The 27,113-nt window shown below is 47.2% G+C and overlaps 1 protein-coding gene across 1 annotated transcript in view; it reads right to left on the reverse strand.

Annotated features, from left to right (window-relative positions):
- Window positions 1-12,400, reverse strand: part of SCARA5 (scavenger receptor class A member 5) — a 117,750-nt gene extending 105,350 nt beyond the window's left edge. The window contains exons 1-2 of the mRNA XM_082468929.1: window positions 12,004-12,400; window positions 8,054-8,174 (exon numbers count right to left, since the gene is read on the reverse strand). Coding sequence (XP_082325055.1) covers window positions 8,054-8,168 — 115 coding nt within the window. The 5' untranslated portion in view covers window positions 8,169-8,174; window positions 12,004-12,400. The remainder of the gene's footprint in view (window positions 1-8,053; window positions 8,175-12,003) is intronic.
- Between the last annotated feature and the right edge of the window lie 14,713 nt (window positions 12,401-27,113).

Below are 27,113 nucleotides of genomic sequence, written 5' to 3' on the forward strand. Positions count from 1 at the left end.
CCTGAGCACAGCCTGGTGTTCCATCAAGGGCAACCACTGTATCATGACCGCTTGTATGTATCACATCGTATCATCACTGCTACAGGACCCCTGCCCCCTTCCCTCCACCTCCCTTGGCCTCCCCCGATCTCCCTGCCTCCACAAGAGCCAAAATGATCTCCAGAGCTCCTGGCGCTCCAGGACAAGGCCCCCCTCCCCTGGCCCACATACCACCGTTGGGAAGGGGGTGCTGGTGCCCTAGGGCTCTGTGTGCTCCTGGCAAGACCCCTATCACCAACACTCAGTCTTGCCAGCAGTTCTGCCCTGAGACCAGCACCCCAACCTCACTGAGTCCTCGGTCCTGACTTCTATCAGCCCCACAGAAGCCCCAGGGCTCCCCATCACCCACCATAATCCCCAGACAGCCTTGTTTCTTCTCCTTTGACATCTCCATCCCCATCTGCTGAAACCTTCCCACTGTGGCCCAAGATGTCCCAGCCAGTCATCCAAAAAACCCTGATTTCCCCAACCTCTGCTCGAACATTTCCTTTTCTTTCTTCTTCTAACTGAACCCTGCTTCCCTTGTCTTCTCAAGTATGGATTTCTCTCTCCCACATTCATGCAACTGACCTAAGGGTGTGGTAGGTGGTTTTCTTTGCTCCTCATTACTTCCAGAACCTTCTCTCTCTTCTCCCTAAAAATCCCAGCTTTCACATCACACGACTGTACACTTCTCCTTGTTGCTAAGGGACACCTGCTCCCCTCCCCATCTCTGCGCTCACTGTGGCTCTCTCTCAGTCTCCAGTTCTGACTCTTCCTTATCTTCCCTCTCCTAATGGCACGTCCTCCCTGATGCACTCGAAATGTGGGCAAAAATGAGATGGGCTCGGAATGCAAAATACACACCGGATTTTGAAGGCTCAGCCCGAGTAAAAAATGTATAGATATCTCCATCACTTTTACAGTGATTACATATCGAACTGATACTATTTTGAATATACTGGATTAAATCAAATATATTCCTGTATTTAAATTCGGTTCATCTGTGTCTCTACCTTTTTGTGTGGCTACTAGAAAGTTTAAAATTGCACATGTGGCTCACATGACATTTTGATTGGCTCTGCCAATAATCAAGGCCCTTTCTTAATCCCAATTTCACACGTCCCAGGTGAGAGCTACCTCTCAGGTTTTCCTGGTGCCCTCCATCCAGAACGCCAACTCGGCATTCCCTGACCTCACCAGGACCTACTAACCATGGACCCCACCACCGTCTTTCCACCACCCTTCCCGTCTCCCATCCAGCCTTCCCTTCTTGTCCGACTTGCATTCCGTGATTTACGTTATCCACTCTCTCCCACAGCCTCCCTTCTCTCGTCCCTCTCTGGCTTCCTCTCACTCACTGGGTGGCACTCTGACCCTGGTTAAACCTAACTCTGCAACTGCACCGTATCCACAGAGTGGAGCATTGCTGGGAAGGGAAGGACACGCCTCCATGCTCCTGACTTTGCAAGAGAGAACTTCCTTCCTTCCCAAGGCAGACTGCGGAACTCTCCCCTCTAAACTGCACTTCCATTAGAAAATGAATCACATTATAATGCGGGGTCTGTGTCTTCTGGGGACTTTAAGCCCCTTGAGGGCAGGAACCAAGACCTTTTATTTCTGCATTCACCAGCAGCACCATAAAACCCTGTCCTCTTTAGATGAAGGAGGTCCCAGGTCCTTGTGTGGACTCAGGTGCCCGGGGCGAGTGAGGCTGTGTGTAGTCTGCACCAAATGCCATCCTCCACCAGGAACAATGAAATGCACCCCTCGACTCTTCTGGTAGCCAACCTCAGGGACCTACTGTCTCTGATGGGGGTCGGGGGGTGGACAGACTCACACCTGCCACCGAGCCAAGTGCCCTCGGGACCCAGAATATTTCTTACAGATACTATTGTACTCTTTGGGGATTAGGACTAAAAGAACTTGCTTGGTTTCCTCTAGTATTTTAGGCTTCACGAGGAAGCCCACTAACCAAAACTCTGCTTTCTTTAGCAGAAGGAGGAACCAGCCTTAAAACACTGTCCAGGGGCTTCCCTGGTGGCGCAGTGGTTAGGAATCCGCCTGCCAATGCAGGGGACACAGGTTCGAGCCCTGGTCCGGGAAGATCCCACATGCCGTGGAGCAACTAAGCCTTTGCAGCACAACTACTGAGCCTGTGCTCTACAGCCCGCTAGCCACAATTACTGAAGCCCGCGTGCCTAGAGCCCGTGCTCCGCAACAAAGACAAGTCACTGTAATGAGAAGCACGTGCACCGCAACCAAGAGTAGCCCCCGCTCACCGCAACTAGAGAAAGCCCGCACGCAGCAACAAAGACCCAACGCAGCCAAAAATTAATTAATTAAATAATAAATTTTTTAAAAAAACAACAGAAAAAAACACTGTCCAGGCCAGGGGCCTCTGAGAAGTGGCGTGGGTGCTTCCTGGGAGACCCTGGGTGGCAGCAGCTGTCCCTGACCTCCCTGTCTCCCCCTGTCCTTCTCCATTTCCCCAACATGTGCAGGGGACTCCCCAAAGGGCAGGGAGGTGAAATCAGTGTGTATCGAGGGTGCACTGTGTCCAAGGTGCTCTACTCGGGTTATATCACCTGATTCCCCCATGGGTCCTGTGAGTTGAATAACATTATTCCCACTTTGCAGATGGGAACACTGAGGATGAGAGGGTCAGGGCCTCAGTGAAACAGACAGCCCACTTAAATTAGGAAATGTCATAGAATTTAATAAAGGGAATATATGCAAAGGTGTGGCCAAGGGTGTAAGATGCCCACAAGGGCCAGAGTGGTGTCCTTGGGCTGTAACCACCTCGGTTACAGAGCCCAGGAGGGGAGCAGTTACTGGAGCCTAGAAGGAGAAAGCCCAAGCGGAGAGGGTGGCTTACAAGGGGCTGTGACCTCAGGTGGAAGGACACAGTGGCCCAAGGTGACCCCATAGGGCAGGAGCTGGGGATAAACACGCAACCTCTCATCTTCCATCCTCCCCATCCTGCCAGGGCCCCTCCCCACAAGGCAGAGAGCGGCGAGTGGCAGCGGGTGGGAATGGAGGGGCAACAGAAGACACCCCGCGCCGAGCCCAGACCTGCCAAAGTTCAACATCTTGGCACCTCCCTGGGCTGTCCCCCTCTTGTGGAGGGACAGTCCCTGGGGCCCGAGAGATCCAGGATCCTTCCTGGCCACCAGCCCCCAGTGAGCTGGGGGAGCTGAGCACACCACGGCACCGCATGAGTTAACATCTCTGCTATTCTCCTGCTTCAGTGCCGGATTCTCCAACCTGTAGAGGGCCGGACCCTCTGTGAGGCCCCAGCCAGACCCTCCCAGGAAATCCACTCCCACCCTTGGGCAGCTGCCCGGCAGCCCTCAGCTACGCCAGATGAACCAGGGAGATTTGATGGATGAGAAAGTAGATGCGGGGACTCCCTTAGAAGAATAATTTAATTTTATGGGGCAGGGACGCAGGAATGGGAGCTCAGGCCCTCAACTCAGCAAGCGGCCTGGCTTGCAGGCGTTGGGCGCGGCCAGGAGCATGTGTAACTCATTACCTCTGCGCGCCTCCCATTTGCGGCCGGTGGATGATGCTGGGAGCGCGGTGGAGGGCCCGAGGCCACGGGGTGAGCGTGACTGCAATATTTTTCTGACACTAACACCTCTCTCTGGCCCTTGGAGAGGGCCGTGGAGGAGTCAGGCCCGGCTGAACACCACCCACGCCCAGCCCTCCGCTTCTGGGCGCCAGACTGCAGAGGCTTCAGCTGTCCGGGCGGGAAGAGAAAGGCAGGACCAGGGAGGGGGAGGGGGGCACAGAGGAGAGGGGGTGAGGAGGGGTCGCAGGCCCAGACAGCCCCCGTTTGGGTTTCTGCTCCAAGGGAGGTGTTGGTGGGCCCTGAGGTCAGAGGGGGCTTGGCTCTTGGAAGACCTTGGAGGTCGCGTTCTGCCACGAGCCCACCCAGCAATTCCAGCCACACAGGTGGAGCCGGTGCTCTTCCCCGCTGGAGCCCGGGAGGTGAGGAGGCCCCCTGCCTGGGCGTCTTCCCACCCACAGCGGGGCTCAGACACAGGAAGGAGGCGGCGGGGTCCTGAGAGGTGGCCCAGCCAAGGGGTGCAGAGGATGGAGAGGTCCCAAAGGTGTCACCCTGGAGCAGGGGTGCGAGGGAGAGAGCCTGGAAGGATGTGGGTGGCACCATGCGGGAGAGGGGCAGGGTAGCCTGTCATGGCGGGCGCGTAATAGCCCCTCAGCTTCCTTCTCGGCGCATGAACAGAAGGGAAGGGATGGGGGCAGGTAGGAGGAGAAGAGAAGACGACGGGAGGGGAGAGCAGAGGAGGGGGGTGGGGAGGGACCTGTAAATAACACCGTGTTTACACCCTGTCTTTAAAGTCCCACCTGCGTTAAGGCCTGATTCATACCTCCATATCTAGGCTGCAGTTTTGCAGCTTTGCTCTCCCTGATCCCAAGATCCCCAGGGCCAAGAGGAGGCACCCCCTCGCCTCCCATCTCCCTGCTTTCAAGGGGAAAATCCTGGGAGGGACTTGGAGCCCCTACAAGGCCTAGCAGACAACACTGCTTTCATTTACTCAAGGCCCGGAGCAGGGCGGGGGGGTTGGCTGGCAGGGTCCCCACCTCTGTCCACCTCTGCTTTCCCATCAACCTCCCTCCGCCCCTACCAGCCCCACCCCTTCCCCCCTCTCCTGTTACTCTGCAGAGATGAGGATCAAAGCAGCAAAGTGCCGGGGAAACAGGTCAAATCTGGCTTGAATTTTCCCAAGTCGGAGCTCGCCATTTTCCTCTTAGAAATGAGAGGGAAGGGAAAAAAAGTCAAACCAGAAACCTAGGAGCCTTTAGGTGGTGATTTCATCTCAATACTCCAGTCTTTCTGGGGTCTTCACGGCCGCCCCTCCACCTCCGGCCCCATGTCTGGCGTCCAGGAATGAAGCGTGGAGGAGACCCAGACGATGTGGAAATCAGGTTTAGAATTTATTTCTTTTGCCACCTTTAGATTTCAAGGACTCCTGTGTTTGCTCAGCCATTAGTTCGCTCATTCAGTCAGTCAACAAATACTGATACTTAGGAGCACCTGCTGTGCACCAGGCTGGGAGACACTGACGAACAAAACAGAGATGCCTGCGCTGGTCCAGCCTATGTTCTTCCCATGAGGAACAGAGAGTAAATGATAAACATGATAAATAAGAAAATGATAGTGTGTTGAGGAGACTAGGACTAGGTGAAAAGGGAAAAAGAGAAGCAGGGAAATGGGTGTGCAGGGGAGGACAGGAAGCCCTGACACAGAGGTGAGATTTGAGTAAAGACCAGAAGGAGGTCAGGGGGACGCCTGGAGGGTCTGGGGGCAGCGTACGTCGGGTAGAGCGTGCCAGCAGGTCACTGTGAGGGTCAGAGCCTCCTTGGCCACAGTCAGCGCCTGGGTTTTTATTCCCTTCAGCGTGGGAGCCTTTGCTGGGCTTTGCTCCAACTTAGGTTTTAAAAGGACCACACCGCAAATACAACATCCAAGTCTGTTTCTGTGCACAGAATTTTAGGACTGGATGGGAGCTCAGAGACACCCCCTCTGCCCCTGTGGAGCACTGAGATGGAGACACTGAGGCCCAGAAAGGGGACGTGCCCATCAGGTCACATGCCCCGGGGCGGGGGGACAGGGAAGGGAAGAGTCAGCCTCCAGCCTACATCTTCCGACCTCTGCTGTCCACACTTCACGGGGTGCTGTGGCTCAGGTGACCCCTGGGACACTTGCTGGCCTGGTTCTAAAACTGCCCCCTGACCAGATCTCCCCATGGCTGGGGTTACTGTTATTTTTCAGTCCTTCTGGTCCAAATGGCCTTTTTTTAAATCTCAGGTTCAGAAAAGGGGAGGTAAGATGAGGTCAAGAGAAGGGGGGACCATGGCCCAATGACACTCCCCCAGGCCTCTCCCCACCCCCGGGGTCCCCCTGCCATGCCCTTCCCCACTGGCACCCCAGGATGGCCCTGGTGGTCCTGCAATTACCCCTCTGAGATGTACCCCAGTTCTTTCTTGCCAAATCAGGCCTCTTTACTGATGGGCCAGTGGGGAGAGAGGGTGGAGGAAGGATGTGAAAGCCAGCTTGGCTTTGCTGATGTACTGATGGGGAAGAGCTGAGCATTGGTAGTGACCCAGCTCCCTGCGGGCCTTCCTCTCTTCCCAGGTGTCATTAACTTAACAGAAACACTGGCCTGTCTGGTGCAACTCAGCTGGTAATACCTTTCCCCAACTACCTCTTCTCTTACAAAATTGTATTCAGTCTTCAAGGCCTTTACCAGAAAGGCTTCGCCCTGCTTGACTTTAATAATCACACATATTTTTACCTCCTTTACATGGTGGGTAATTGTCCCCATGCCAGTCCCTCCCACTGGGTTCAGAAGCTCTTGGAGGGCAAGGATGGTTTAATTTCTCTCTGGAGCATCTCTGGCACCTAACCCATAGCTTGACACATGGTGGGTCCTCAAAATGTGGTTGTCGACTGGAATTCAGAGGAAGGGCTCTGACGGTGGGTAGTTTACTAGGGCAGGTGAAGAGCCCAAATCTCCTGTCTCCTCTCCCTCCTGAGACAATCCCTAATCCCTGCCTTTCTGAGCCACCCAACTTCCCTTCCTACACTCAGCACCTCATGGGAGGAAAGATGGGGTTGAATGAGGGGGAGTCATTTCTAATTTTGAGTAATTTCAAGACAAAGGCAGTTGGCAGAGTGGACCACAGTGAAACATGGTGCTTGAGGAAAAGGTTGAATAAAGGCATCTGGGATGGTTAATTTTATATGTCAACTTGGTTGGCCATAGGGTAACCAGATTAAACATAATTTCTGGGTGTCCATGAGGGTGTTCTGGATGAGATTAGCTTTTAAATTGGTGGAATCAGTAGAGCAGATTGTCCTCCCCAATGTGGGTGGGTCTCATCTAATCAGTTGAGGGCCTGAGTAGCACAAAAGGTGGGGGAATTCACTTTTTGCTTCCTGCCTGATGGCTGGAGCTGGGACATATCTCATCCTCTCCAGCCCTCAGACTGTGATCTACACCATTGGCTTCTCTGGTTCTCAGGCCTTCTGACTCGGACTGAACCATACCACCAGCTTCCCTGGGTCTCCACTCTATAGACAGCAGATCGTGGGACTTCTCAGCCTCCATAACCATGTGAGTCAATTCCTCATAATCAGTCTCTTTGTGTGTATAGACACCCTCGTGCTTCTGTTTCTCTGGAGAACCCTAAGGCAGCCTGTTTCCATCTCATTGACCATCAGTTTTTACAAAACTCTCCTGTGGGTTTCCTTCTACTCATCTTTGAAGTGGGGATGAAGCTCTCATCTCCTATACTCACTGCAAAGAGGAATGTATTCGTTCAGGCAATAAGCATTTATTAAGCACCTACTAAGTATCGAGCTCTGTGCTGGATGCACAGGAGTTGGCTGTTAGCAAGGTGCTCTGAGCTCCTCTAGAGGAATCTGCATCTGTTGAATCTCCAGAGTTTTAGCAAATAACCAGCCCACAAAGGTGCAGTGCGGTCTGGGTCACTAGGATGGGGCCCCTTCCTGTGCCATGACCTGAGGCCTCAGTCCCAGGGGAGGATGGGCACCTGGAGAGGTGCCTTCCTTCCTTGCAAACGCTTTAGGAAGTGCATTGGAGGTTCGTCGCCCGAGAGGGTCTGGGCTTCTTGGTTCAGTTGCCTTTTGCGTGACCCCAGCCTCACCCATAGGAGAGGATGGCAGAGAGGCAAAAGGACTGCCCTAGGAGTCAGGAGACTCAATGCTGGGGCCGCTCTATCACCGACGAGCTGTGTAATGCTTAATGCTTTTCTCAGTTTCCGCTAGCTCATCTGTAAAATGCGTCTCATCTTGCTGGTCACACAGGTGTGCTGAGATGCATGAATGAGAAAAGACCTTTCCGAGCACGCATTTCAACCTATGCAGTATTATGTGTGTGTGTGAGTGAGGGGGAGGTCGTCACCAGCACCCTGGGGCAATGCCAGGATCGGGTGGAGGGGGCAGGGCCGATCTCGCGCCTAAGACCGAGCCAGAGGCACTCACCGTCCTCACACAGGTTCAGCTTGGACAGGCTCCTGCCATCAAAGGGCTCCTCAAAGATGGAGCCAGAGTCACGGTCGCTCACGGTGGCGTGCAGGTACATGGCTTTGTTCTCCATCGCGTCCTGCAGCAGCAGCAGGAGAGGAAGGGAGGACGCAGGGGGGAGAGAAAGGGCATAAGCTGTAGGTGGAGACACAGATGAGCGGTGACCCTGAGCCTGAACGCTGGGAACGTCCCTCATGAGCAGGCAGCAGCCACCGGATCCTTCGGACCCCAATTCCCCTCCTCAACTTCCTTGGCTTGGGGAGGCCAAGGCCCTTTGGACCTTTCTGACCATGGGATCCAACCCCTCCCTTTCATAGGTCTGGGTGGGGCTGGAGCCCTGCGCTGGGGGGCACCGAGGGCCACGCTGGGTGGGGCTGGGGGGAGCCAACCCTCTTGACCCAAGCAGAGTAGTTTCCAAGATTCTGGAGCCCTGGGCACATCAGGGAGACTTGGGCTCCTGCTCTGTGTTGGAAATGGGGGGAAACTAGACATAAAATGGGGTACAGGGACCACCAGCCAACACAGCTAAGACCAGAACTGCTCCCAAACCTGGCCGGGCTGGCATGGTCAGAAGGGCTGGGTTCAGGGGACCATAGCAGGGATTCACCCCCATGGGAGCCCAAGGGGCAGGTGGCCTCGGTGAGGTCCCCCAGACACTAAGGTCTGGGCAGCCTTAGACTGGGGAGGGCCCTGGTGTCCGATGGCCTCCTGAGGCTGGATCGCTGGGGCTTGGAGGGGACCCCATGGAATTCCAAGAATGTCCCATCAACATGGGGAAATGCTGTGTATGCTATTTGAAATGAACCCGCCCCGTTTGCACAAGTGTGCACAATGTGATCCCATTTTGTAATATCTACACATGTCCCAAGTATGTGACGGGAAAGATGATATTCAGAGATGTTCTGGGTTTCCCTGGGTGAGACGTGTATTACAGGACTCTGGCTGGGATTGTGGGGATTTGTGCTTATTTTTGTTTGCTGGATTTTCTGGGTTTTCTATGATACGTTTGCATTCTTTGTGTAATAAGAAGAAATCATTTGCGGAACCAGACCACAAAGTATTTATTTACATAAAATACTCAATATCCTTTTCCCACATATACGCTCGGTGATTTTGCAAATGACTCTCCACTTTCTGCTCAGTTCTAGCCATTGATTTATGTTGACTTTCGGTTCTGATGCTCTTTGACTATCTGGATATTGAACGCCAAAATCCACTTTTAAAAAGTGAATTCTTTGGAAGATAAAAGCCCCCGGGGAGGATGGATGGGTCCCAGGCCCAGCATGAAGCCAACTCAACCCTGAGGCCCAGAGAGCCTGGCCAGGCGTCTACCGCTGTGAGAAGGGGACAGGGCCTGGCAGGTGGCAGTGGGGGGACAGTGGCCACTGACTGAAGGGAAAGGAGGCACCCACCCTGTTCCAGTAAATAGGGACAATGGCCAGACCCCCCTGCCAGGCACAGCAAACGCAAATCCCCTATTTTCACAACCTGACTTTTCTCTCCAGAGACCTCTGACCTCAGGGCTGAGAGGAGGCCAGAGCTGGCCAGTTGCCATCCCCCTGTCCTTCCGCTGGCCCAGGAGGGATGGCTGGGCCTTCTGCTCTTGACTTCAACTAATGAGATGCCGTCTGCCCCGCACACATGGTCACGCATGCACACACACACGCAGGCACACACACTCAGGGTGTTCCCAGGCCCTGCGGGCCTTTCCTCCAGCCAGTGGGAGGGAAGGGTGGAGGGGAGCCCGCAGCCCTGCCAGCGTCTCTCTTGCCTGCCCTCCGGGGTTCCTGGAGAGACAGCTCCCGGCCCCGCTTCTCCGGGCTGCAGTTGTGCCCAGTTTGCGAGTCTCCTGACGCTGGCCCTCCGTCTAAGCCCTCCACCCAGGGAGGGCCTCTAGGTGCGGCCCTGGGTAGCTCCACTGCTGCTAAGCTACAGGGGACCCTCCCTCGTTTCACAGCGCTCATGCGGCACCCCGCCCTCTGGCCTCAGTCCTGGGGAGCTGCAAAGCAGGAGGCCGGTATCTCCTCTGAGAGAGAGAACCCCCTCTCTGCCAAAGGCAACAGCAGCTGCCGTCCAGAGCCCGTGGGGTCTCCGAGAACCAGGGCTGGAGGTGTGGAGCCGGGCTTGCACCAGCTTCCCTCTCTGCCCATCAGCTCCTGGATCACAGCTGGAATGCCCAGCGCATTATCTGGAACGTGTCTGTAGGACGGCCCCTCCCGACCCCTCAGCTGGTGGAGCAGGAGCCCTGGGAGCCTGCTGGGGAAAGGGGCTGAGCTGGAGGCCAGATGCCAGCGCCATGAGATTGCAAGTGCTCAGCCGGCGCTGCTAATGTTTGCTACTTGGGAATGAAACCTAAGAATGTTCTGTCTGCCCCAGGTTTTATCTGGGGCTGCTTTTCTTTCTTGGGGAATGGGGGGCAGGAATTTGGACCTTCCCGGCATTGGTCTTATAGCCTTTGGGCCGAGCCTGTGCAACTAATTGCCAAGTGCGGTGACGACACAGCAATACCTCCCAGCCCCACACCCGTGTGCATGCGGCCCCCCCAAGTACAGACCCTTTGCCTTTAGGATCTCTCTGCTTCCCAGGAGCCCTGTGAGGGAGGCAGGTGGCATCGATCTGTCATATTCCCATTCTAAAGATAAGCCAACCGAGGCCCAGAGGGGAAGAACCGATGGGTGTCAGAGAGGGTGAGGCTTCCCACCCGGGTCACTGGCTTAGCGCCAAGTTGCTCTGTCCAGGAAGCATGTGTCAGTCCCTTTTGGTGGCCCCCTTTCGGGCCCAAAGTGATGCAGTGAAGAGGGCCAGGTTAGGTGACCTGGAGCCAAGAGAGCTGGAAGGTAGGGGACCAGGGCCACAGAAACACGGGCAGGGTGGAGACACCAAAGGGACCTGTGGGGAGTGCGGGCTCAGAGGACACGGGGTCCCATCCCGGCTCCGCTTCTTGTCTCTGGGGAACTTGGCCCAATCAGCTGAGCTCGTTCAGCCTCAGGCCATCGCCTCTGTGATGGGAAGAGCACATCTGCTAGCCACTTGGTCCCAGCAAGCCTCGTGTGGGACAGGGCATGTGGGAGGGCTGTATGGACAGGGGCATGCAGGGAGTCGGGGGTGGAGTCTGGTGAGAACCAACAGCCCCTCAGCATCTTCTGACCCTGCCAAGCAGCCAGGTACAGGGGTCCCTGGGCTCCTGAGGCCACCCTCCCGCCTAGCCAGTCCCAGAAACAATGCCATTTGGATCCCTGTGCGAAAGGCAACCACGAATGCAGACCAGAGCTGAGAGCTGGAGCCTGATGCTAAAAGCCCCCTCTGGGCAGCAGCAGGACACAATCAATTCTTCCTGCTGCGGGGGTGGCCCAAGCCTTGCTGGGTTCCAGCACCTAACTCTACAGGGCTCGTAACGCATCAAAACTAAATAGAGATGACCCTGACTGTGGCCCTCTCTGGAGACAGAATTGCTAAGTCGGTTTTAAGCCCTTTTCTCCTCTAACGGTACTTAGTTCATCTAAATCATAACCCAGAGCTGGAGAGGCACAGATGGTTTATAAATAAGCTCTGCCTTCATACATTCCACCACTGGACACACCTGCAGGCACGCACACACACGTAAAGGGCCTGTCACCTGTCCCATCTGCTCCCTGAATAGGCTCTGCAGCTGTGACATGAGCCTGGCAGAGTTGCCACTAAAGCAATCGCTTCCTCTGGCTCCCAAATGCGGGCTCACACCCACCAGCCCAGGCAGCTGGATGAGGGCCCAGCAGATCCCCCAGGCTGACAGCTAGGACTTTCCCACCCAGCACTAGCACCTCCATGCTCCACAGCCTGGGGATGCTCAAACCCAGCGCCCTGTGTCCCCTGGCTGCCTTTAGGAAGCTATGCCCAGGTGCTAGGACAGAGTCAGCACCAAGACTCACCTGAGGGCCCCCAGTGAGGCTGCAGAGACCGTCCTCTCAGTTCCTGGCATTTGCCATGGTGGCTGGAGAGCTGGCTGCTGCCACCACCCTGAGACCCAGGCAGCCCCTCAGAGCTCGTTCCCACTGCCAGCCAAATCCAGATGGAGTCATAGAAAGAGGCTGCACCGTGCCTGGGGTCTCGGGGGTCACTTCTCCAGGAGGATGAGGTCAGGAGGCAAGACTCAACCTTGTGCCCAAGTGGGAGTCCCTGTCTTGGTGCCCCGCCTCGGTCAGCCTTGGGCAGCACTCGGGAGATGTTCTGTGGAGGCACCAGCGGCTCTGCGAGGTACTGTCTGAGCTGTGAACTGCAGCTGCTCTGGCCGCCGGGCTTTATAAAGTTCTTGGAGCAGTTGCGAGGCTCCTATGGGGTCTGGAACGCGTCCCCCCTCTAGTGGCCAATCTGAGCATTACAGCCCCACGCAGGAACACCCGCTGGGTCCAGAGCAGCCTTGGTCTTGGGGACTCCACCCGCTGGTTCTAAAGGCCCTGCTCAAGGCATTTTGGGAACGCTTCTAGCGGAATGGCAGCTAGACCTGGCTTATTAGCCGCGCAAGAAAACCAGTCTTGTAAATTTATTTATAGGACGGAATTGGCATCGCTCGGTTCATTCACCAAACTTAGCTTAGAATTACTTTCTGTGTTTTCCTGGAGTCACATCCACCCATAAAGGACCCAGATTGCCTGATTCAGAAGAGGGTTCTGGGAGTGCTGAAGGAACTTCCCAAAGTCAAGTTCAATGCAACTCAGTAAGGAAGCCAGCATTTCTGGAGCACTGACATTGTGCAAAGGTCGGGATACAGAGGTGAGTGAGAGGAGCCCAGTGGCCTCAGGGGGCTGCAGTCCAGGCTGAGAGGTGGGCTTGGGCACAGGTAACTGTAAACCTAGTGTAAACCTAAGCATAACTGATTACGTGTAGAAAAGGAGATTTCACCAAAATGTTAAGGGGGTAATTACCTTCAGGTTGAGGTGGTGATGGCAGAGGCATCAGGGAAATTCCCAGAATAGTCTGAACCAAGGCACATGGTCAGTTTATGTGTACGCCGTCCTACCCCCCACTGCCTGGGGGACAGAGCTCTGAGGTGACATTCACGAACACGCTCCCGTTTATTGGTTAGGAGCTCAGCCTCAACCCCTGAGGGTCAGACCTCATACAAGAGAATAGTTTGCCAAGGCTCAGCTCTCCCCACCGTGCAGCCAGCAAACCACAGCTGAGTCACAAATGTCTTCATCATTTGCAGTGACTGCACCTTCTGACCGTCCCTGGCAGGCAGCTACAATGTGAGGCTCCAAGACTCCGTTTTACAGGAAAAAAACCCAGTAATTATATCATAATGATGATGATGATAATAAATAATTGGAGAAGGAAGAGGAAGAAGGAGGGGAGGGGAGGGGGATGGGGAGAAAGAAGAGGAGGAGGGGAGGAAGAGGTGAGAAAAAACCGCTTCATAATATATACGCTGCGCTAGGCAATTCCAAGTGCTTTTCATATATTAACTCATTTAACCTTGACAGTAGCCCTATGAGGTAGGTACTGCTATTATTCCCACTTTATTGAGACAGAAGAACTAAGCAATATGTCCAAGGTCAAGCAGCCTGTACGTGGCAGAGCTAGATTCCACTCCAGGCAGTTTGACTGTAGTCTGTGCCCCAAATAACTCCCCTAACTGCCTCTGATGAAAAAGAGTGTGTTTTAGTCACCCATCAAGTCACCAATATTCCTGGGAATGTCATCTTACAAATAGCAGGAGATGTGCTCAAAATGTTATGTCCAGGGATCTCACTGTGGAGATGTATATATTAGCAATAAATGCCCTGGTTGGTGAGACCCTGGTGATGTCCTACTTATGTGAAACAAGGCTTTTTTTTTTTTTTGAAGTATAGCTGATTTACAGGGTTTCAGGTGTACAGCAAAGTGATTCATTTATACATACATATATATTCTTTTTCAGATTCTTTTCCATTATACGTTATTACAAGATGTTGAATATAGTTCCCTGTGCTATATAGTAGGTCCTTGTTGGTTATCTGTTTTATATACAGTAGTGTGTATCCGCTAATCCCAAATTCCTAATTTATCCCTCCCCCACCCCCTTTCCCCTTTGGTAACCATAAATTTGTTTTCTATGTCTGTGAATCTGCTTCTATTTCGTAAATAAGTTCATTTGTGTCATATTTTAGATTCCACATATAAGTGATATCATATGGTACTTGTCTTTCTCTTTCTGACTTACTTCACTTAGTAGGATAATCTCTAGGTCCATCCATGTTGCTGCAAATGGCATTATTTCATTCATTTTTATGTGCTTGTATCTTTTTGAATTAGAGTTTTTGTTTTTTCTGAATATATGCCCAGGAATAAGATTGCTGGATCATATGGTAACTCTATTTTTAGTTTTTTAAGGAGCCTCCTTACTGTTCTACATAGTGGATGCACCAATTTACATTCCTACCAACAGTGTAGGAGGGTACAAAGCATTTTTTTTAACATTCCTATACTGGTGTGCCCTTCCCATAGGGGAAGGGAAGGATGGGGACCCAAATGCAGCCCAGGCTATTGGCTGAGCCTCTCCTTACCATTGGTAATTGATGATACAGACATGGAGGGGTCTCGTTCTCTGCATGTGAGACCCACGAGTGGGTACAGAACTATTAAACTCTAAAATTGCAGGAGGAATAAAGCTTAGCCTTTTAAACTCAGTAGCTTCAGGCAAAGGACATGACTTTCTCTCATTAATTCCTGATTTATTTCACTTCTTATAGTGATAAGATTTGTCCATATCAGTGCACATAGCAGTAGTTTGTTCTTTGTATTTTCCTTTTGGCTGAGTAATACTCCATTATATGTGTAGAGCACAACTTGTTTATCCATTCTCCTTTTGATAGGCATTTGGGTTGTTTCCAATCTTTGTCTGTTATGAATAAAGCTGCCCAAACAGGCGAGGAGACATTTGATAGCAAAGTATAGGAATGACCTGGGAGGCATGTCTTCTAGTGGATGAGAGTCTTTCTGGCAGCTCATAGCTCCGATGATACCTTCTTGCCACCTGAAATCAGCATGGTCCAAAAAGCTTGCTTCCATTCAATGGCAGAAGGCATCTATAATAGGCATTTCCCACCAGATGGTATTATGAAACTGTGATTACATTGAAGGAGAGTAGAATAAACTTCTGCAATAGCTGCATCTATGGATGTGGAAGCCAATGAGGCACATCAGTGTGCTCAAGGGCTTCCTGCTTTCTTTGAATGATTTCATTTGATTGTCCCAACAACTGTCTAGGGCAGAGATGGGGAGAGAATTATCATCCTCAGTTTTCATATGGAGAAACCCAGCAATGCTGAAACTGAAGGTCACGACGCTGGGCTCTCGGATGCAACGTCCACAACTGTCCTCTATCTCTAGAGCCTCTACATCTGCAGGGATTCCTTCCATACATTCAGTTATTCATTCAACAAACATCTGTTACATAACCTTCATGCAGTGTTTTCCAAATGTTTCTACAAACATGAATTAGACCCAGCCCCTGTCCTTCGGGATCTCGGTCCAGGGGGAGAAAAGGTATGAGAGCAGAGAATCACAGCCCAGCACCCCTCAAGGGGCTCCTTGTGGCTTCAGGTTGGATGAATCTCAAACCTTCATCCTCAGGCCAGGTTTTTCCCCCAAAAAACTCTTTTTTACCCCCAACAAGAGTCTTCTTTAAAAAACTCTAAAAAGTTTAACTTCTTTTTGTAATCTCAGGATATATATATGTGACTGGGATGAAAAAGACACAGAATTTTTTTTAAAGTCCCCAGGCAACCAAAATAAAACTCTAAAATGAAACATGGGGAAAAAAAAAAAAAGACTCTAGGGCTTCCCTGGTGGCGCAGTGGTTGAGAATCTGCCTGCCAATGCAGGGACACAGGTTCGAGCCCTGGTCTGGGAAGATCCCACATGCCGCGGAGCGGCTGGGCCCGTGAGCCACGACTACTGAGCCTGCACGTCTGGAGCCTGTGCTCCGCAACAAGAGAGGCCGCGATAGTGAGAGGCCCGCGCACCGCGATGAAGAGTGGCCCCCGCTCGCCGGAACTGGAGAAGGCCCGTGCACAGAAATGAAGACCCAACACACCCAAAATATAAATAAATAAATAAATTTATTAAAAAAAAAAAAAAGACTCTAAAAAGTTTAACATACCTAAGGAAAAATGGACAAATCGTAATCCAATTTGTACATTCTTCACAAACTGAATAGAATCCAGCACCTGAGTGTAGAGCAGAACATTCCAAGCACCTCAGAAGCTCCCCTCGTGCCCCTTCTGGTCCCTGATGCCCCCAAACCAGATAACCACTATCCCATATTCCATCACCGCAGATGATTTTGCCTGTTTCTGAACTTCATGTACGTGGAATCATTCACTGCGTGTCTGGCTTCAACATCATGTTTGAGATTGTTGCCTTGTGCTTAGCAGTAGTTCATTCGTTCTCGTTGCTGTAAGTACTCCATTGTGTGAATATCCTTTCTACTGTGGATGGCCATTTGGGTAGGTTCCAGCTTTCGACTGTTGTAAAGAGTGCCGCTATGATCATTCAGTGCCTGTCTCCTGGTGAGCAAATGGGTGCATTTCTGTTGGGTGTATACCTTGGAAGGGAATTGCTGGGTCCTAGGGTGGCCTGTGTTCAGCTTCGGTAGATATTGCCCAAGAATTTTGCAAAGTGATTGTACCAGTTTACCTTCCTCCAGCAAAGCATGAGCGTTCCAGTTGCTCCACGTCCTCGCCTGTGTTAGTGATGTTTATCTTTTGTGGAATCATCATATTGTGGTTTTAATTTACATTTCCTTGATGACCAGTGAAGTTGAGCTCCTGTAACTATACTTACTTAGTCTGATTTTTTTTTCACACACACACACTGTATTTTATTTTTACAAGAGATAAATAGACTGACACCAAGCATTGTAAATGGATGACCACAACAAAAGCAACAATGATTGCAATTACCAAACACGAAACACACTCATACTATGTCATAATATTGACATTCAGTCCAGTAATCCTCCACTGTAACAGCTCCTTTACTTTGCAGTGAAAATTGATTTGTATATTCTTTGCCTCTGAGTCCTTGTGGGATTTTTTTTCTTTTTTTAATTCAAACAGAAAGTCACAAAAATTATAATCATCCTCATCAGTTCACTCAGTCCCATGTAATTAAATTTTTTTTCATCTTGATCTTTTGTTAGCACTTTTATGAGTTCATCAGTTTTTCATTAGAGTTCTGAAAATGCTTATTCATTCAGTTCAGCAGTACAGTTACCAGAAACCTGTACTTGTCAGAGTCTTTTCCATGAATTCCTTGAAGATGAAACCCGTTTATAGGAACATATTTGCAAAAGCATCAGAGTACACCCAGAACTGTCTGTAAATGACAAAAGACTTAAAAATGACCACGGTTAAAGATCTGATGAAAGTTCATAAAAAATGTAATTGACAAGGAAATTTAGTTATTTCTGAGTTATACATTTTAAAGTAATAACTAGAATTATGACTTATAACATTATACCAGAACATATAAAATTTTTAGAAATTTCACGTAATGTCTGAAACATTTATATTAACATATTTCCATACAAATAACCCAATGAAAGTTTAGTATTAGTTGTTTTGTTTGTTTGTTTTTTTATATTGCAGGTTCTTATTAGTCATCAATTTTATACACATCAGTGTATACATGTCAATCCCAATCACCCAATTCAGCACACCACCATCCCCACCCCACCGCAGTTTTCCCCCCTTGGTGTCCATATGTCTGTTCTCTACATCTGTGTCTCAACTTCTGCCCTGCAAACCGGCTCATCTGTACCATTTTTCTAGGTTCCACATACATGCGTTAATATACGATATTTGTTTTTCTCTTTCTGACTTACTTCACTCTGTATGACAGTCTCTAGATCCATCCACGTCTCAACAAATGACTCAATTTCATTCCTTTTTATGGCTGAGTAATATTCCATTGTATATATGTACCACATCTTCTTTATCCATTCGTCTGTCGATGGGCATTTAGGTTGCTTCCATGTCCTGGCTATTGTAAATAGTGCTGCAATGAACATTGGGGTGCATGTGTCTTTTTGAATTATGGTTTTCTCTGGGTATACACCCAGTAGTGGGATTGCTGGATCATATGGTAAATCTATTTTTAGTTTTTTAAGGAACCTCCATACTGTTCTCCATAGTGGCTGTATCAATTTACATTCCCACCAACAGTGCAAGAGGGTTCCCTTTTCTCCACACCCTCTCCAGCATTTGTTGTTTGTAGATTTTCTGATGATGCCCATTCTAACTGGTGTGAGGTGATACCTCATTGTAGTTTTGATTTGCATTTCTCTGATAGTTAGTGATGTTGAGTATCTTTCATGTGCTTCTTGGCCATCTGTATGTCTTCTTTGGAGAAATGTCTATTTAGATCTTCTGCCTATTTTTGGATTGGGTTGTTTGTTTCTTTAATATTGAGCTGAATGAGCTGTTTATATATTTTGGAGATTAATCCATTGTCTTGATTCGTTTGCAAATATTTTCTCCCATTCTGAGGGTTGTCTTTGCGTCTTGTTTATGGTTTCTTTTGCTGTGCAAAAGCTTTTAAGTTTCATTAGGTCCCATTTGTTTATTTTTGTTTTTATTTCCATTACTCTAGGAGGTGGATCAAAAAAGATCTTGCTGTGATTGATGTCAAAGAGTGTTCTTCCTATGTTTTCCTCTAAGAGTTTTATAGTGTCTGGTCTTACATTTAGGTCTCGAATCCATTTTGAGTTTATTTTTGTGTATGGTGTTAGGGAGTGTTCTAATTTCATTCTTTTACATGTAGCTCTCCAGTTTTCCCAGCACCACTTATTGAAGAGAACTGTCTTTTCTCCATTGTATATCTTTGCCTCCTTTGTCATAGATTAGTTGACCATAGGTGCGTGGGTTTATCTCTGGGGTTTCTATCTTGTTCCATTGATCTATGTTTCTGTTTTTGTGCCAGTACCATATTGTCTTGATTACTGTAGCTTTGTAGTATAGTGTGAAGTCAGGGAGTCTGATTCCTCCAGCTCCGTTTTTTTCCCTCAAGACTACTTTGGCTATTCGGGGTCTTTTGTGTCTCCATACAAATTTTAAGATGATTTGTTCTAGTTCCGTAAAAACTGCCATTGGTAATTTGATAGGGATTGCATTTGAATCTGTAGATTGCTTTGGGTAGTATAGTCATTTTCACAATATTGATTCTTCCAATCCAAGAACATGGTATATCTCTCCACCTGTTGGTATCATCTTTAATTTCTTTCATCAGTGTCTTATAGTTTTCTGCATACAGGTCTTTTGTCTCCCTAGGTAGGTTTATTCCTAGGTATTTTATTCTTTTTGTTGCAATGGTAAATGGTAGTGTTTCCATAATTTCTCTTTCAGATTTTTCATCATTAGTGTATAGGAATGCAAGAGATTTCTGTGCATTAATTTTGTATCCTGCAACTTTACCAAATTCATTGATTAGCTCTAGTAGTTTTCTGCTGGCATCTTTAGGATTCCCTATGTATAATATCATGTCATCTGCAAACAGTGACAGTTTTACTTCTTCTTTTCCAATTTGTATTCCTTTTATTTCTTTTTCTTCTCTGATTGCCATGGCTAGGACTTCCAAAACTATGTTGAATAATAGTGGTGAGAGTGGACATCCTTGTCTCATTCCTAATCTTAGAGGAAATGCTTCCAGTTTTTCACCATTGAGAATGATGTTTGCTGTGGGTTTGTCATATATGGCCTTTATTATGTTGAGGTAGGTTCTCTCTATGCCCACTTTCTGGAGAGCTTTTATCATAAATGGGTGTTGAATTTTGTCAAAAGCTTTTTCTGCATCTATTGAGATGATCATATGGTTTTTATTCTTCAATTTGTTAATATGGTGTATCACATTGATTGATTTGCATATATTGAAGAATCCTTGCATCCCTGGGATAAATCCCACTTGATCATGGGGTATGATCCTTTTAATGTGTTGTTGGATTCTGTTTGCTAGTATTTTGTTGAGGATTTTTGCATCTATATTCATCAGTGATATTGGTCTGTAATTTTCTTTTTTTGTAGTGTCTTTGTCTGGTTTTGGTATCAGGGTGATGGTGGCCTCATAGAATGAGTTTGGGAGTGTTCCTTCCTCTGCAATTTTTTGGAAGAGTTTGAGAAGGATGGGTGTTAGCTCTTCTCTAAATGTTTGATAGAATTCACCTGTGAAGCCATCTGGTCCTGGACTTTTGTTTGTTGGAAGGTTTTTAATCACAGTTTCAATTTCATTACTTGTGATTGGTCTGTTTATATTTTCTGTTTCTTCCTGGTTCAGTCTTGGAAGGTTATCCCTTTCTAAGAATTTGTCTGTTTCTTCCAGGTTGTCCATTTTATTGGCATAGAGTTGCTTGTAGTAGTCTCTTAGGATGCTTTGTATTTCTGTGGTGTCTGTTGTAACTTCTCCTTTTTCATTTCTGATTTTATTGATTTGAGTCCTCTCCCTCTTTTTCTTGATGAGTCTGGCTAATGGCTTATCAATTTTGTTTACCTTCTCAAAGAACCAGCTTTTAGTTTTATTGATCTTTGCTATTGTTTTCTTTGTTTCTATTTCATTTATTTCTGCTCTGATCTTTATGATTTCTTTCCTTCTGCTAACTTTGGGTTTTGTTTGTTCTTCTTTCTCTAGTTCCTTTAGGTGTAAGGTTAGATTGTTTACTTGAGATTTTTCTTGTTTCTTTAGGTAGGCTTGTATAGCTATAAACTTCCCTCTTAGAACTGCTTTTGCTGCATCCCATTGGTTTTGGATCGTCGGGTTTTCATTGTCATTTGTCTCTAGGTATTTTTTGATTTCCTCTTTGATTTCTTCAGTGATCTCTTGGTTATTTAGTAATGTATTGTTTAGCCTCCATGTGTTTGTGGTTTTTATGTTTTTTTCCCTGTAATTCATTTCTAATCTCATAGCGTTGTGGTCAGAAAAGATGCCTGATATGATTTCAATTTTCTTAAATTGACTGAGGCTTGATTTGTGACCCAAGATGTGATCTATCCTGGAGAACGTTCCGTGCACACTTGAGAAGAAAGTGTAATCTGCTGTTTTTGGATGGATTGTCCTATAAATATCAATTAAATCTATCTGGTCTATTGTGTCATTTAAAGCTTCTGTTTCCTTATTTATTTTCATTTTGGATGATCTGTCCATTGGTGTAAATGAGGTGTTAAAGTCCCCCACTATTATTGTGTTACTGTCGATTTCCTCTTTTATAGCTGTTAGCAGTTGCCTTATGTTTTGAGGTGCTCCTGTGTTGGGTGCATATATATTTATAATTGTTATATCTTCTTCTTGGATTGATCCCTTGATCATTATGTAGTGTCCTTCCTTGTCTCTTGTAACATTATTTTAAAGTCTATTTTATCTGATATGAGTATTGCTACTCCAGCTTTCTTTTGATTTCCATTGGCATGGAATATCTTTTTCCATCCCCTCACTTTCAGTCTGAATGTGTCCATAGGTCTAAAGTGGGTCTCTTGTAGACAGCATATATATGGGTCTTGTTTTTGTATCCATTCAGCAAGGCTGTGTCTTTTGGTTGGAGCATTTAATCCATTCACGTTTAAGGTAATTATTAATATGTATGTTCCTATGACCATTTTCTTAATTGTTTTGTGTTTGTTTTTGTAGGTCCTTTTCTTCTCTTGTGTTTCCCATTTAGAGAAGTTCCTTTAGCATTTGTTGTAGAGCTGGTTTGGTGGTGCTGAATTCTCTTAGCTTTTGCTTGTCTGTAAAGCTTTTGATTTCTCCATCGAATCTGAATGAGATCCTTGCTGGGTAGAGTAATCTTGGTTGTAGGTTCTTCCCTTTCATCACTTTAAGTATATCTTGCCACTCCCTTCTGGCTTGTAGAGTTTCTGCTGAGAAATCAGCTGTTAACCTTGTGGGAGTTCCCTTGTATGTTATTTGTCATTTTTCCCTTGCTGCTTTCAATAATTTTTCTTTGTCTTTAATTTTTGCCAGTTTGATTACTATGTGTCTCAGCGTGTTTCTCCTTGGGTTTATCCTGTATGGGATTCGCTGCGTTTCCTGGACTTGGGTGGCTATTTCCTTTCCCATGTTAGGGAAGTTTTCGACTATAATCTCTTCAAATATTTTCTCTGGTCCTTTCTCTCTCTCTTCTCCTTCTGGGACCCCTATAATGCGAATGTTGTTGCATTTAATGTTGTCCCAGAGGTCTCTTAGGCTGTCTTCATTTCTTTTCATTCTTTTTTCTTTAGTCTGTTCCACAGCAGTGAATTCCACCATTTTGTTTTCCTGGTCTCTTATCTGTTCTTCTGCCTCAGTTATTCTGCTATTGATTCCTTCTAGTGTAGTTTTCATTTCAGTTATTGTATTGGTCATCTCTGTTTGTTTGTTCTTTAATTCTTCTAGGTCTTTGTTAATCATTTCTTGCATCTTCTCAATCTTTGCCTCCATTCTTTTTCCGAGGTCCTGGATCATCTTCACTATCATTATTCTGAATTCTTTTTCTGGAAGGTTGCCTATCTCCACTTCATTTAGTTGTTTTTCTGGGGTTTTATCTTGTTCCTTCATCTGGTATATAGCCCTCTGCCTTTTCATCTTGTCTGTCTTTCTGTGAATGTGGTTTTTGTTCCACAAGCTGCAGGATTATAGTTTTTCTTGCTTCTGCTATCTGTCCACTGGTGGTTGAGGCTATCTAAGAGGCTTGATGGGAGGCTCTGGTGGTGGGTAGAGCTGACTGTTGCTGTGGTGGTCAGAGCTCAGTAAAACTTTAATCCACTTGACTGTTGATGGGTGGGGCTGGGTTCCCTCCCTGTTGGTTGTTTTGCCTGAGACAACCCAACACTGGAACCTACCTGGGCTCTTTGTTGGGGCTAATAACAGACTCTGGGAGGGCTCATGCCAAGGAGTACTTCCCAGAACTTCTGCTGCCAGTGTCCTTGTCCCCACGGTGAGCCACAGCCACCCCCTGCCTCTGCAGGAGACCTTCCAACACTAGCAGGTGGGTCTGGTTCAGCCTCCCCCGGGGTCACTGCTCCTTCCCCTGGGTCCCGATGCGCACACTATTTTGTGTGCGCCCTCCAAGAGTGTGGTCTCTGTTTCCCCCAGTCCTGTCGAAGTCCTGCAGTCAATTGTCACTAGGCTTCATAGTCTGATTCTCTATGAATTCCTCCTCCCGTTGCCAGACCCCCAGGTTGGGAAGCCTGACGTGGGGCTCAGAACCTTCACTCCAGTGGGTGGACTTCTGTGGTATAAGTGTTCGCCAGTCTGTGAGTCACCCACCCACCAGTTATGGGATTTGATTTAACTCTGATTGCGCCCCCCCTACTGTCTCATTGTGGCTTCTCCTTTGTCTTTGGATGTGGGGTATCTTTTGTGGTGAGTTCCAGTGTCTTCCTGTCGATGATTGTCCAGCAGCTAGTTGTGATTCTGGTGTTTTTGCAAGAGGGAGTGAGAGCACGTCCTTCTACTCCGCCATCTTGGTTCCTCTTCTCTCTAGTTTGATTTTTTTACCTGAACTCTGGACCTGAATTCCCAGCTGTCTGTGCATCTCCGTCCCTGCCTGATGAATTTGTGTTGACTGTTCCATCTGCCGGGAGTGGTTCCCCCACATGTTTGCAAGGTGAAATCTTGCCTCCTTCCAGTCTTTTCTCAAATGTCACCTTCTCAGTGGAGCTGACCCTAAGAATCTTGTTTAAAATCGCTCTCCAGGACCTGCCTGGAGATTCTCCTTACCCTGCTCCACTTTTGGTCTTTTTTGCCCATTATCCTAATAGACTTAACTTACCATATAATTTGCTACGCTTGCAAATGATTACTACTATATTGTTTATGGCCTGTAGAAGGCCAGCTCTGTGAAGGCAACTCACTCATGCATCCCAAATGCCTACACCAGTGCCTGGCACACAGCGAGTGCTGCACAGATATGTGTTGTGTGAGGATCTGGGTAAAGAGCGTTCTACGCACAGGGAGCAAGTAGATTCACAGACCTCAGTATGGAGACAAAGTGGATAAGCTAGAGGGGCAGACAGGAGGCCTGTGAGGCGGAGCACAGAGAACACAGGAGGAAGGACCTGGATTATTCTGAGCACAGTGGGAAGGCCCAGGCCACTGCCCTTCTCATATCATCCTCTTTTTCCAGCGAGCACAAAGGTCTGTATCATATATTTAGTTGTTTTTTTTTACATATATCTTCACTATAATTTGCTATTTATTTATTTTTTTTAATTGAAGCATGGTTGATTTACAATGTTGTGTTAGTTTTAGGTGTACAGCAAAGTGATCCAGTTATATATATACATATATATACACACACATATATATTTGTATATATATGTATTCTTTTTCAGATTCTTTTCCATTATAGGTTATTACAAGATATTGAATATAGTTCCCTGTGCTATACAGTAGGTCCTTGTTATTCATCTATTTTATATATAGTAATGTGTATTTGTTAATCCCAAACTCCTAATTTATTTTTATTTTTAAAATTAAAAATTTTTAATTGTGCTAAAATACACATAACATAAAATACACTACCTTGACTATTTTTAAGTACATAGTTCAGTAGTTAAGTATATCCAAAGTGTTGTGCGACCCTTCTCCTGAACTGTTTCATCTTGCAAAATGGAAACTCCATACCCATCAAATAATAACCACCCCCCTCCCTTCCCCCAGCCCCTGGGAGCTCCCATGTACTTTGTCTCCATGAATGTGACGATCTAGGTATCTTGTTATTTCTTTATTAGTGGCCTGCTCTACAAAAATATACTCTTCATTAATTTTTACTTTTAGTCTTTTCTTCATCGTTTGTTTTTAATCTGGTTCAGGTGAAATATAAATATTAAAAAACAATTTTTGTCCATGGTTCACAAACCAGTGTTTATCTTTTTCTTTCGCTGTAAGCTTCATAGGAATGTCCTGGTGAAAAGTACATAATCTCTCAAAACCCAGAATTTACATTTACCGTTTTAAAAAAGTAACTATTGTTTAATTATACAGTGAATTTCGTCAGTTTAGGTCTTGTTCAGGAGAGTTTTGGTAAAAAGTAGTTATTGTACACATGAAATGATGTAGGAATTTGGCTTGTGTGGTTTTATACAAGTTTGTTTGATCAATAACATAAATGCTTTCTAGCTTGTCATCTTATCGTTTACATCAAAGCACCCATCTGATCTTAACTGAAATCCATCAACCGCCTCCAGCCACTAGCCCCAACGCCCCCTGCCAATAAGAGCTAAATGTGAGGGGAGGAAGAATGTACCCAAGGAAAGGGGCTTCTGAATCAGAACAGCCCAGGCCTCTGGAGAATCTATGTCTGATCAGCTTTAAGTCATTCCTAGTGAATTTTATTTCCTCCTCCATAACTTTCTGTATCCACCCCACCCCCAAATAAGTATGTATACTTTGTTAATTAGGAAAAATACAATAATTGTCTTCAGAAGATGATTCAGGGCTTCCTGGTGGTACAGTGGTTAAAAATCCGCCTGCCAATGCAGGGGACACAGGTTCGAACCCTGGTCTGGGAAGATCCCACATGCCGCGGAGCGGCTGGGCCCGTGAGCCACGACTACTGAGCCTGCACGTCTGGAGCCTGTGCTCCGCAACAAGAGAGGCCGCGATAGTGAGAGGCCCGCGCACCGCGATGAAGAGTGGCCCCCGCTCGCCGGAACTGGAGAAGGCCCGTGCACAGAAATGAAGACCCAACACACCCAAAATATAAATAAATAAATAAATTTATTAAAAAAAAAAAAAAGACTCTAAAAAGTTTAACATACCTAAGGAAAAATGGACAAATCGTAATCCAATTTGTACATTCTTCACAAACTGAATAGAATCCAGCACCTGAGTGTAGAGCAGAACATTCCAAGCACCTCAGAAGCTCCCCTCGTGCCCCTTCTGGTCCCTGATGCCCCCAAACCAGATAACCACTATCCCATATTCCATCACCGCAGATGATTTTGCCTGTTTCTGAACTTCATGTACGTGGAATCATTCACTGCGTGTCTGGCTTCAACATCATGTTTGAGATTGTTGCCTTGTGCTTAGCAGTAGTTCATTCGTTCTCGTTGCTGTAAGTACTCCATTGTGTGAATATCCTTTCTACTGTGGATGGCCATTTGGGTAGGTTCCAGCTTTCGACTGTTGTAAAGAGTGCCGCTATGATCATTCAGTGCCTGTCTCCTGGTGAGCAAATGGGTGCATTTCTGTTGGGTGTATACCTTGGAAGGGAATTGCTGGGTCCTAGGGTGGCCTGTGTTCAGCTTCGGTAGATATTGCCCAAGAATTTTGCAAAGTGATTGTACCAGTTTACCTTCCTCCAGCAAAGCATGAGCGTTCCAGTTGCTCCACGTCCTCGCCTGTGTTAGTGATGTTTATCTTTTGTGGAATCATCATATTGTGGTTTTAATTTACATTTCCTTGATGACCAGTGAAGTTGAGCTCCTGTAACTATACTTACTTAGTCTGATTTTTTTTTCACACACACACACTGTATTTTATTTTTACAAGAGATAAATAGACTGACACCAAGCATTGTAAATGGATGACCACAACAAAAGCAACAATGATTGCAATTACCAAACACGAAACACACTCATACTATGTCATAATATTGACATTCAGTCCAGTAATCCTCCACTGTAACAGCTCCTTTACTTTGCAGTGAAAATTGATTTGTATATTCTTTGCCTCTGAGTCCTTGTGGGATTTTTTTTCTTTTTTTAATTCAAACAGAAAGTCACAAAAATTATAATCATCCTCATCAGTTCACTCAGTCCCATGTAATTAAATTTTTTTTCATCTTGATCTTTTGTTAGCACTTTTATGAGTTCATCAGTTTTTCATTAGAGTTCTGAAAATGCTTATTCATTCAGTTCAGCAGTACAGTTACCAGAAACCTGTACTTGTCAGAGTCTTTTCCATGAATTCCTTGAAGATGAAACCCGTTTATAGGAACATATTTGCAAAAGCATCAGAGTACACCCAGAACTGTCTGTAAATGACAAAAGACTTAAAAATGACCACGGTTAAAGATCTGATGAAAGTTCAT

Source organism: Balaenoptera physalus (assembly GCF_965194825.1).
Source record: "Balaenoptera physalus genome assembly, chromosome: 7".
NCBI lineage: Eukaryota > Metazoa > Chordata > Mammalia > Artiodactyla > Balaenopteridae > Balaenoptera > Balaenoptera physalus.